The 12,838-nt window shown below is 36.3% G+C and overlaps 1 protein-coding gene across 1 annotated transcript; it reads left to right on the top strand.

Moving 5' to 3' along the window:
• Positions 1-5,150: 5,150 nt before the first annotated feature.
• LOC100718039 (olfactory receptor 8B8-like) lies at positions 5,151-6,092 on the top strand. The gene has a single exon (XM_003472595.4). The coding sequence runs from the start codon at positions 5,160-5,162 to the stop codon at positions 6,090-6,092; it is 933 nt and encodes a 310-aa protein (XP_003472643.3). The 5' UTR covers positions 5,151-5,159.
• The last annotated feature ends 6,746 nt before the right edge of the window (positions 6,093-12,838 follow it).

The raw sequence follows: 12,838 nt of genomic DNA, 5'->3' as shown, positions 1-12,838 counted from the left end.
AATAAAACAAATAAGCATAAAATAATATATAGTATATCAATACATTAATATCAAATAATATACTGTGAAAAACAATTATTTTATAAGTCATGCTGAAACTTTAGTGAGAAGAGTTGCTTTTGTTTGCTTTGCAAATGTGTTAATTAAAGTTTCTGGTTTAATAGAAGACAAGTGTATTTTCTTACCTGGATTTGTATTTCATTGTTTGTGATATGTTATTTTGATTAAACTATGTACACAAAAGTTGCCTCCATAGTTAAATGAAAAATAAGAGACCCAAAGACTGTTGCAAGCTGGGTGTGGTAGTGCATGATTTTTAAACAGGCACTCTGAAGGCTCAGGCACAACACTGTACCTTGGAGACCAGCCTGGACACTGTGATAATTCAGTGAGAACCTGTTTAAAAATAACAATAAAAATATATAGATATAAATATAGATACAGATATAGATGTAGGCATACATAGTCCAGGATGTAGTTCATTGCAAAGGCATCATGGTTCACTCAATCCCCAGTGCCAAAAACCAAAATTACCTACAGATTAGAATCTGAAATATAGCCATGAAACTTTCCTCCTCTCACTTTAAAGTCCATTGGTAGGTCTTACTATCTGAACAGATCTTTCACCAATATGATCAAAAATAATTCACTGATTATTTGTAAAATATTGGTTCACTTGGGGCTGGGGATTTAGCTCTGCAGCATAAGCATTTCCCTTGCAAGCAGGCAGTCGTGAGTTCGATCCCTGGTACCAATAAAAATGAAAAAGACCAAAAAAAAAAAATATATTGGTTCACTTGAATTTTGCAGAACTTCAAAATGGTTATGCCTTTAATTTACAATGTATAAAGCTCCTATTTGTTAATGTTACCAATAACATCATGTGAAAATTTTATCCACTGAGAAGCTGCATAGCTAGTGGTGAAAGATAAGAATTTCTAATTTATGCATGAAAGTTCAAAATTTTATCATTGGCTGTGTTTTCTATCACTTATTTTCTTGACATGACAGGCTTCATGAATTCATTTGAGAAAATACCCTAGCCTGAATCACCACAGTTTGTCCATCAGTTATTTTTCAAAATAGTGATGTATCATAAAAGAGAAGTCAGTTAAGCTCACTCTGCAAAAAACAATTACATGAATGCTTTACACTGCAGTCTCCACAGGATTGTATCATGTGAACTTCCACGACAATACATAATAATAAAAGATGTATAAGCAAGTGTTGAGATTTAATAAAACCTATTTCTGCTTCATAAGATCATTCTTAAAACTACTGGGCATTCTGATTTAATTGTGAGTTCATAGCAAAGAAGAACACACTGACTGATATATTGTTAACAGTGTTGAGTTGATGTGATGCCAGAGGTTAATGAAGGCAGTTCGTTGAAAATCATATTAAAGACACAGATATGGGGAAGCTGTTCCTCCCAGAATGGATTCAGGGCAGGTCTTTTCCCCTCCTTATTGAATTTCTTCTTAAGATTACAACAGGAGTTTCTTTAGGGAAAGCTTATTCTTAGTGTTATATACAAAGCACGGTTACAGAGCCTGTGCCTTCTGATATTTCCCTTTAAATTTGGTCATTTTTAGAAAGGGTCAACAAGCTAGGGACCAGAATCCCCATTCATTCCTGAGACAAATTCATTAAAACTCTTAAACAAATTTCAGAAGACTGAATCTGTCAGTTCTGAAGCTCTTTTTCAATCCAAATATTGAAAACAACTTACAACATTTAACTTACTGACTTAAGTAATAAAGTTTTTCTTCCTTCCTTGCAATTTTTTATATTTGTTAACAGGTGCTTTATCATATAACAGTTACAGAACTGATGATCTTATCAAAGAGCTAAACACAACACCAAAGATCACTCTGTTCAAGAAGAACTAAGACTCCCAGCTGACAGTTCCTATTGGCATGTCTTATAGCCTTCAGTCTTTGGGAACTCACTATCAGTATACATGGCAGTCAGGTTGAAGAGAACAGTCAATTGAACCAGATCATCTAAAGTAATGCTAAAAACTAACTGTCTTTTACAAGATAGGGATTGGGCAGATTCCAAAGCTGTACTTATCTTGAAAATTGGAAAGACTGGTGAAGAAGACACATTCAAGTGAAATGGTGAGGGAGTAATCTAATTAAGTTCATTCTAACACATACTGGGTTGTACAACTGTGGAATCATTTGCTTAATTTCTCTTTGTATTCATCTCCCGCCTAAAAGACACTCCTTTGCAGAGTTGCTGTTAGCATAAATAAAGCAATAACATGCGATTCCATTTTCCAAATGATATCCAGACTTCTAAGGTAACGCTCTAAAAATGGATATAAATAGAAACAATGTCACCTACTCTCCCTCAGCTCATTAATAAGAAAGTTTGTGATAATATTGTTTGGACGTTTAATACCCACATCTTATACTCTCAGTAACTACTGTGAAGATAGTTATATGCAACGTATTAATTACAGTTACTTTCCTATTAGTCTGATTTGAAACTGTTGTCTTTTTATTTCTGTATTTTATCTTTTTCAAATAAAAGAAGAAGCAATATGCAAGGAAATTCACCTCTGAGAATACAGAGTAAATTGAATATTTCTCGTTTACATACAACTAAAAACCCTGGAACCTATATATAAAACAAAGATGAAAAGGCTCTAAAAAGTATAAAAGGTAAATCTCTCAGGAATCTGAAGAAACAAAAGATGATACAGCAATGAGATCCTTATATTTTCTTTTTACCTTTTGTGTTCCTGATCTAGAGCTGAAACAAATGGCAACAGGAGAATATCAGTAAACAGTGACAATAACAAAGCCGGGATCCTCTGGACAGAGTACTGGGAAAAGGGCAACCAAACTCTTCCACTCTACTGAAATGCCATGAGACTTTGTGGAGGCATCTAGACACAAGCCATAGCAGTTGACAGTGGACTATTTACCTATTATTTTGACTCTTTCTCATTTTGGGGGGGGGTAGGGGTTGGGGGGTCGTCCCAAGAATTGAACTCATGACCTTGCACTTGCTAGGCAGGTACTTGTGCTGCTGAGATAAATTCCCCAGCCCCTCATAAAATGAAATCATCCAGTGAACAACAATTCAGTGTTATTTAAGCCATCATGGTTCTATGAATGTGAATATATAGTACAGATTTACTAAGCAATTTTTCCAAATGCTTCAATGAGGTAATTTGGAGCAGAATTCACACACAAATCTTTTTTTCTGTGAGAAGTTTGCAAATCGCTGACTTCATCACCATTTTCCTCAGCAGGATTTTCAGGTAGACGCTGCCAGTCAGTGTTTAGAGGTTAAAACTCTAGTGCACATGCCACGCATTAAAAGGTACATTGGAGTTATCACAGGGATGGAATGCAGGGAATTACTATAGTCCTTGAAAACTTTCAGATAAACAAACATGGGCATTAGGACATACACTCCAGGGATAATTACTGTTAGAGATGTGGGAATAAAGAGAGAAGAACACAAACAATAAAGTTCCCTTAAGAGATCAAGGTTTTTGGGAAATGGAGGATGCACAATCCCTAAAGAGAAGAGAAAACCTGAGTGAAGAACTGAGTCTCCAAAGACTTAAAACAGACCATGGCTAAGAGTAAACACAATCCTTTCATTTCTTTCCTATGTTGAGGTCTGTTCTCCCGAGACTCAGAAGCATCCTCCTTGCTTGGAGCCAGTCGTATTATGTCATTAAATTCATGTTAAACCTTCTGGCTTTGTGCGCAGTAGAAAATATGATAAGAAAAGCTGTTTATTTTTCTTCAAGACTGATGTTTTATAGGAGAAATACTTCTCATTATTAATTATTGCCATCCTTTCAGGAAGATTTCCAGGAAATATGAAAAATTAGTCTGTCCTGCATCCTCCTGAAATTGAAGCAAACAAAGCCTGAGAACCTGATTTGTCCTTTGCATGCCACAGGGGTAAAAATCAAGAAAGATTAAACTTTCCTCTCTTAAGGAGGGTAAGTTTTGAAATCTATTGGTATTAATGCCTTCCATTTTAACACCTCCCTCAGAAATTACTAGCACTTATACTTAGATGTATATAAATTAAAGTGCTGATCTAAAGATTATAAAATGATCTGGACAAAGAGTATGATTAACACATCCACTGTTTCTACTTTCACCCTTGTGTGTGTCTGCTCTGTATGCATATGCCCATAGTAAGAGGAGATCTAAGATTTTCTCTTCTAATTGTAATCACCCTTTGTAGTACTGTTAACTACTGTAAACATGTTGCAAAATAGATCTCCAAAGCTTTATTATCTTGAATAATTGAGTAATTTATTCTTTGGTCAACCTCTCCAGATTTTTTCCTCCACTAGCCAATGGCACAAACATCCTACTCTTTGTTTATTTAAATGTAGCAATATTATATTTTTACATGTAGGAAAGAGTCAGAATTATTTCTGCCAGTGTCTTGTTTTGTATCCTTAGCATAATAAGGTCATACTTTGAGATAAAGTCCCAGGCTTTAAAATATGTCATTTTTTGATTATACACAACTGAAGACTCAAGCTAAACTAGTAGAAGAATGTCTTTGAGGGTAACAAAGAGTGTTCAGAGGATTAGTGGACCTAGGGGTGCAGTAATTTTACGAATAGCTTCTTTGTTCATAACCATATCTCTCATTTTTCAAGAAGTTTCCCTGTGACTGGGGGCAGTAAATAAACGATTTGTAGAGTCTGATTCTTTTGTTTTAGAGTAGAAACTGTTCATGATTCCAACCTCATCAGAACCTAACTGGCTTTAAAGATCAACATGAAGAGGAAAGGCCTCTGCCTCCAATTCTTTTTGTAAAGCAAGGTTCCAGGCAAGAAAAGAAATGATAATATGAGAGGAAGGCAATTATATACTTATATGACCTAGTACTTTTCTCCCACCTTGCTTGATTTCTCTGCAATCATGTTTCCTTGTAGCAGTGCTGGCCTCAGCTCCCTGGCTAAGTTGGTAATGCTCTTCACTATGATTAGATGTTTAGGCTCTAAGAAGAAGACCGTGTTGCTCCTATCATGGTGACACTAAACGTGAGTCATTTATGGGCAGGTTTGTTATTTCCAGACTTTCCTCACATATCCTTGGACAAGTTAGATGATGTCTGATGGAACCTGCTTTTGCTCTGCTCGCAGGCTGTCTCAGAGAAGAATGGCTCCAGAAAATGGCTCTTTGGTGAGTGAATTTGTTCTGATGGGATTGACAGATGAGGCTGATCTCCAACTTCCCCTCTTCTTCCTGTTCCTAGTGATGTACATGGTAACTGTGTTGGGGAATTTGGGTTTGATAACTCTAATTGGGCTGAACTCACATCTGCACACGCCCATGTACTTTTTCCTCTTCAACTTGTCCTTTATTGATCTCTGTTATTCTTCTGTGATTACACCCAAAATGTTAATGAACTTCTTATCAGAAAAGAATGTTATCTCTTACAGAGGGTGCATGGCTCAGTTGTTCTTTTTCAGTTTCTTTGTCATTTCTGAATGTTACATGCTGACCTCAATGGCCTATGACCGCTATGCGGCCATCTGTAACCCACTTCTGTATAACACGGCCATGTCCCCCAGAGTGTGTCTCAGCCTTATGCTTGGCTCTTACCTGATGGCGTTTTCTGGTGCCATGGCCCACACGGGATGCATGCTGAGGCTGACCTTCTGTGACGCAAATGGCATCAACCACTATCTCTGTGATATTTTCCCTCTGTTTGAGCTCTCCTGCACCAGCACTTACATCAATGAATTAGAGGCTTTCATTGTGGTGGGGATCAACATCATTGTGCCCAGTGTTACCATCTTTGTCTCTTATGGTTTCATCCTCTGTAACATCTTTCAGCTAAGGTCCACAGGGGGCAGGTCCAAAGCCTTCAGCACCTGCAGCTCCCACATAGTTGCAGTTTCTCTGTTCTTTGGATCAGGTGCATTCATGTATCTCAAACCATCCTCTGCTGGGTCTATGGATGAGGGAAAAATCTCTTCTGTTTTCTATACTATTGTGTTTCCTATGATGAACCCTTTAATCTATAGTTTAAGGAATAAAGATGTTAAAATTGCCCTGATAAAAACGTTGAGGAAGGGAAAGTTTTGATCAAAATCAGTATGTCTGTGAATTTGTGAATGTATTATTCTTACTTAAAATAATTTACTGGCAGTTTTCTTATATTTCATTTTTATCTGTAGGAGGAAATTTGAACCTTGCTTTATTTTCTAAATTGTTACAGTGGGTTTTATTTCTTCCCTTGCCAGTTCCACAATTTCTCCTCTGCCATCTTTCCTGTTTACAAATCATGTTAGCAAAATAATTTTCTTCCTTTCCTTTTTTCATTGTCACTATGATCTTTACCTCAAAAATAATGGATGTTTCTTCATATGAATTAATAAAGGAAATCTGGCTGGACATTACATCATTAGTGTAGGACCGTTCCTATGCAACGTACAACAAAGCAGGAATCAGGTGATTTGTCTCCACTCTGTGCTTCCCATCCTCCACTGGGCAATGTGTGTTTTCCTAATGGGATGTTTCACAGACATAAATATCACTGCAAAATCTATCCAATGCATACTGCATAATCTATCCAATTCTACCATGTTACAGCTATTAACACAATAAAGCTTTTACTCATCGACTTGTGTGTATTCCATACAGTTGAAATCACAAATACTAGATTGTCAGCACATGGATTTTTTGTAGGTGAGATACCTACATTGGAAGAGGTCAATAAAGTACTCAGCAGTGCTACAGCTCTTTAAACAAAAAGCCTGAACTAGACCACTATTCCTCCAATTTCAAGCCTGTCAGTTTTTCTGGAATACTTTCAATTTCATGTTCTCAGACTATTTAATTAAATATGAAATATAAGAAAGTGACTATGCTTTGAAAGTAGATGCTGTTCTAGGAGAACGCACAACATTGTCTAAGGGTTACTGTTATATTATTATTATTGTTGTTGTTGTTGTTGTTGATCAAGAAAATAATGTAATAGATCATTTTGTTGTGAAAGAGAATACCTTTCAGCTTAGGGTAGCTGAGAGGCAAGTACCTCAAATTTGGAACAGAGTAGTCTGGAAAAAAGTTAGAATTGACTTTCAAAGTCTTTTACTTGAGAGATTACTGACTTTAAAGAGAACAGAACTCAGACTGGTTTTTAAAGAATGGACAGTTAGAAAGATATTTCTGTGTGGAGAATGCCAATGAAAATTTCAACAGCATTTTACTCTGAGTGTGTTTTGTAGAGTGCTGTAATTTATAAAGTCATTTATTGAATTTTGATAAATCTTTTGAATACAAGAGCAAACAAGTAGGAACATGGAGGCTGTTATTCTCTGTTCTGTGGAAGAAGCTAGCAATATAAAGTCATAATTTTTTCTGGTTCTGATACAAGTTTGTGTTATTTTATTTTAAAGAAAGTTCATCTTACAGGGCAGGAGGATCAGGGAATAAGTAAATCACATCTGACTTTCATATGTTATTTCTGTATGGAGTTTAAGCCTTTAAGCAGAGTGGTAGATGATTTTCGTCATGAGAAAACAACAAAAAAGTGACTAAAATTCTTAGCCTGATGTCACAAATGATAATTTAAATATTTTCCAATGAACTGTAAAAATGCATGCCATTTTCACATTTTTCTGTTTTCTATTCCATATTTGGGTATTTTTATATTCAGAATATATGCTTTATTGACTTGTTTATATTTAAATGCACAGGACTGCTATATTCTTATTTTAAGAATTTCTTCCCTGATGACTTAAAAATCAACACTGTGATTATTCTCAGCAAATTATTCTTATATATAACAGTTTATATATAAAAGGTTTGTCATCACTTATGATTAGCACGAGTGTCAGTTGGAGCCTTTGCAGGCATCGCAGAGCTGGGCTACTCCTCGTGCATTTCTTTACTACTCATGTGGTCAGGTCTGCACCAAACAGGAATCCTGATCTTTCATCTGAAGAATCTCAAAATACAAAGGACGCCTATTTTATTTTCATAAAAGGTAGATTTCTTTTAAAATTAAGTCATTTTAAATGCACTTTTTAAAAAGTTGAAGGCAGTAGAACTTTAAAAATAAATAGCTGACTTAGCCACTAAGCTAAGCTCTAGTTATCTGTTTGGATAGCTTCAAAAGGAAGCTAAGTCTGGCTGTTTACATACACTACACAGAATTATCCACAGGTTTTGGTTGTTACTGTTTATTAGGTGACTGGCACTAAAGAAATAATGTAGAACATATAAAAGATCTGGGGTTGTCATAGCTGACAGTTAAATTGGGAGTCATGGGATTTGCCTGAATGTACTCTGAAAGAATATTTCTATGTTAATGTGACAGTTTGGAATTTTGAGGGAAAAAAGTTCTTCTTAGTAAAGATCTGAAAAAAGGTTCTGGGATATTCTAGTTGTAGTTCCATGTGGAAAATTCAAGTGAAAATCATGGTGAAACGTCACCACACACCAGCTGGCATGGTCATTAATCAAAAAGACAGAGACATTTTTAACAAAGGTATACAGGAAAGGAAGCTTTGTACGCTCTTGGTTGAAAACATCGATTAATGCAACCATTATTTAAAAATTACATGAAGTTAACTAAATTTAATTGAGAATTAACACTTGACCAAGAATCTTAACTTCTTCCACAAACACTGATGTTAATTCCTCTTAGGTGCCTGCCCTTTCATATTCATTAGTCACAGTCAGATACAGAGTCAGTTGAGTGTCCTTTGGCAAGTGAATGGATAAAGCAGTGTGTTGGTATACACGCAAACACTGGAATATTTCTTAGCCTTTCAAAGAAACTCATATGGAGGAAAATATATGAGGGGTAATAAGCACGGCACACAAAGAGATATAATTCATAATCTCATTTATATATGGAATATTTGAATCGTTAAACACACAGACACAGTGTATAATGATATCTTTGATGTTGATGAAGGTAGTTGTAGGGAACTGCAGATCTAAAAGTAGATGCAGGGTTCAAGCTTGTGGTTATGTTTAGGTTGACTAATTCTATGGCTGTCATGTATATTTTCTGTGTTTAAAATCTAGAATGTCCCCAACATGCTCATGTGTTCAGGGAGTTGGTTTCTGGAAGGTGATTGGGTGATGCAGGTGCTATGCTTGCTAATGAATTAATCCACTCATGAAACCAAGCCGGGTGTGGTGTCAGGAAGGAGGTGACCCTAGATGGAAGATGTGGAAGAGACAGGTCACTGGAGGGTGACTTGGAGGATATCTTGTATGTTCTCTAGCACTCCTCCCTCACTGTCTGCTCTCTGGCTGCTGTGCTTTAAAAAGTTTTCCCCATCAGACCTTTCTGAATCACCGAAAAAGGAAAACTAAATCATTCTACCTTTAAATTGTGAGTGTTGGATATTTTGATACCGTGAGGAGGAAGTGGTTAACTCATTAATATTAATTTTATGCTTAATATTTTTTTCAAAAAAATCACTACAAAAGACAATTAGATGCTTTCACATATGCAGAAAAAGTAAATGTGTGAAGAGAAGAATACATTAATTTGCTTTACTGTGGTAATCAGTTCACTGTCTATGTTTATTAAAAGTTTATAAAATATACGTATATTCATATATATATGTATGAAGAGAGAATCCTCCCTTTAAAATATGAATTATTATAGTCACATGGACAGATATTCATAAATACTATAGAAATTAGGTAGTAAGTTGAAAAGCAGAGGTCTTAGTATAGATTTATTTAAACAAATCCCAAATTAGCGGTATCTACTCTTTACCAAAAAATGTTTCTCATGGTCATTTTTAAATTTCAGCTTTTTGAGCTAATCAGCTTTGAAGTAGAAGTATAAATAATATTTTAATGTGTGCTATTAAGGCCAATCAGTATCCACATTTAAAATCTTCTAATAAGGATAGACTTTCCTCAGATACACAAGTGTGTCAAAATGAAGAGCATCCTGAGCAGAAAACCTGAAAGAAAATCAACTCCACTAGTCTTCTCTTTCTTCTCTTGAGGTGATGTCTCCCATTATGAGCATACAGGAGATCTATGTCATGAATTAGGAATGAATCAGTGCATGTGTGTGTTCATGAATTTATGATTCTCATCGCCGAATGTTCTCATATTAAAACAAGAATACAATATTGAAACATTAGTTCAGAAGACAAATCCTCAAATAAAATGTTTCATAGTCAACCCCACTGAATTTGTATTTTGAGGACCAACCTTAGAGCAGTTCCAGTCCAGCCCCACTGTCTCTGGGAAGCAAACGAAAGGAGATAATGAAGTTTGTGTCAGGATTAGTTATATATCAGAAATATGAAGATAAAACACACATGGTCCCTAATTCATCAGAAGGAGATATTTACAGCAGACATCTGGAGAGGTATCTTTGGTGACAGATATTATGGGTAACTTGCATGTCTGAAAAGTGTAAAGGCTGCTATGGTGAATGGGAGCAATGCAGGGGACAGGTCGGCTGCAGTGGGGACTGGGACAGAGCACTGCCAAGATGCAACATGCCTGCAGACTTCTGTGACCCGAGCTTCTTCTCTGGGTTAAATGGAGTGCAGGAGACTGAAAACAAACTTTGAGACTTAAAAGATGATCCCTGGATCTCCCTTGTCGTGGCCATAAACTGTACGTGGTTACAGATGATGCCAAAATTTATTCCTGAAGGCTTTGTAGTTATGCAAAGTTATGTTAGAGAAGAGGTATACACATTGCTGTGATATTTTCACTGCAAAAGGTTTTACATTTTTCCCTAAACAAATGAAACATTACACATTTCATTGGATTGAGAATGAAAGAAAAATGTAGTTTAAATATTAACGATAAATGACAACCACAAAAGTAGTGTCCAGCATATCCTCTCATGGAACAAAAAAAAAAAGGGAGAGAGAACAATGCTACAGAAATGAGGAAAAGACATAGATAAGCCAGTTATAGAAAAACAATTAAAAAGCTTTACAAATTTATGACAAGATTCCTCAGCTGTGTACTAGACAGGGAAATGCTTTAAAGGAAGAGCAATGCGTAGCACTACCGGGCTGTCACACTTAAAAAGCACTACCGTGATTACTGGTGGGTGTGCTGGGAGAGAGAAAGGTGATTTCACACCCTGCTTGTGGTGATGTGGTTACAGTTTTTGTAGAAACTACGTGATAGTAAATGAAAGATGACATGGAAATAAATTGGCATATCAAGATATATATTTAGTAATGATAATTTTAGTTTTGCTTTTGGTGATTAAAAACCTGGAAAATAGTTATTCCATTGATGTGGAGTACTTGCATGTATTATGATATATCCATAAACCAGGATGTGGGAGATACCTCAATAAATTATTTTTAAATGACAACATAAAGAGATAAAAATGTGTACTTTGTATATCAAGTGTGAAGCCTCAGAAATGTACTTGATTATATGAGTAACTAGGAAACTATGGGCATATACATTCTAGAATATACACATGAATACTGGCTAGAGATGGGTTTGTACAGCTGATTAAGAAAAGGAAATACTACTGAAAAAGTTAAAAGGAAGAAACTTGTGATCAACTGTGTAAAGCCCTATGTATCATGTACTGATAGATGTTAAAACATAAAATTGCATATGTTTGAGGATATATCCAAATCTGTAACATTTTAAAATATATCTTATACTACATTACCTATGTTAGCAACTGGCTGTACAAATCAAAGAAGCACATGGAGAAAGAAGAACATAGAGTAAGTTTTCTATTTCATGCACCCTGGAGGATGTGCAGTTTCTGAGCTGAAATCTGAATCTACAAATACCAGTGTAAAATCATCTTCATTGCTGTATAAACATTTGTTTAAAATCCATTTTGTCTGGAAGATTTTAATTGTGGAGAGATTTCTGAGAAAGATTCAGAATTAATTCCCAGAGTACTTGATGCTTAGAATAAAATGATCTACAAAATGGCACTTGCTATTAATTGAGAGAAAAAAATCTTCCTTGGGCTTTGTTTTGTAGTTTAATTATCACAACTGGGAAACTCCTGATTAAAAATCATGGTCTTTAACTCTCAGAGCAACTCAAAGGCTGATTTATGAGTGTAGTGAGCTGTTCCTCACACAAAGAGGAGGAGGCTTCAGTTCAGAATTATTATGTTCTGCAGCCGCAGAGCTATTTCTCTTTGGGAAAAAGTAGCACAGATACCACAAGAACAGTTCAGAAGCCGCTGGCATAAGAAGGGTGAGCACTGAGTCTTCATGTGTTTATGCCCTGTGACCTTTTCTGATTTTCTCAACCCCCCGAGTTGCAGATAATAACAAGGTTTGTGTGGGAAGAAAGTAGATGTAAGAAAAACCGCTGAGCAGACAGAATTTTCAGGGCCTTCAATCTTTCTGCTCTGTAGCAAGTTTTCTATGAAGGACACACAGGTTCCCACGGTGACTTACTGACTCTTGCTATGCATCTTTGGGAGTTAAAGAACATCGCGTCTGTTTCCTGAAGTCTGCAGTGGACATAGTGCTCATGGCATGCGGCCTGCATAGCACCCAATTTCCAGCTCAGGGAAGCCAGAGTGTAGTGAGTGAAGATTAACAAGAACAAACTGGAGGAGCGGTTAGCCACAGCTGAGGCCAAGTATCTGCACCGTCTCCCCTCTTTACACACCGCCCCCTCGTGGTTACGCTGTGCTTCTCTCTCCCATGCACCTGCTTTCCTCATACAGGCAGAGCCAGATGGAGCTTTCTAGAAAATAAAATAAAACTTTGTGGAGTCTCTGGGCTTCTGGGATCCAGAAGGAAATGGGCAGAGCACTGCATGGCAAATTTGGGTTCTGCATCAAATATAACTCCACTCTCTTGTGCTGCAGATTCTGCCTGAAGTGA

This window comes from Cavia porcellus, unplaced genomic scaffold (assembly GCF_034190915.1).
Source record: "Cavia porcellus strain 051 isolate PalLab524CR breed Dunkin Hartley unplaced genomic scaffold, mCavPor4.1 scaffold_9, whole genome shotgun sequence".
Lineage (NCBI taxonomy): Eukaryota > Metazoa > Chordata > Mammalia > Rodentia > Caviidae > Cavia > Cavia porcellus.
The sequence above is the reverse complement of the archived record's forward strand: the minus strand, read 5'-3'. Positions and strand labels throughout refer to the sequence as shown.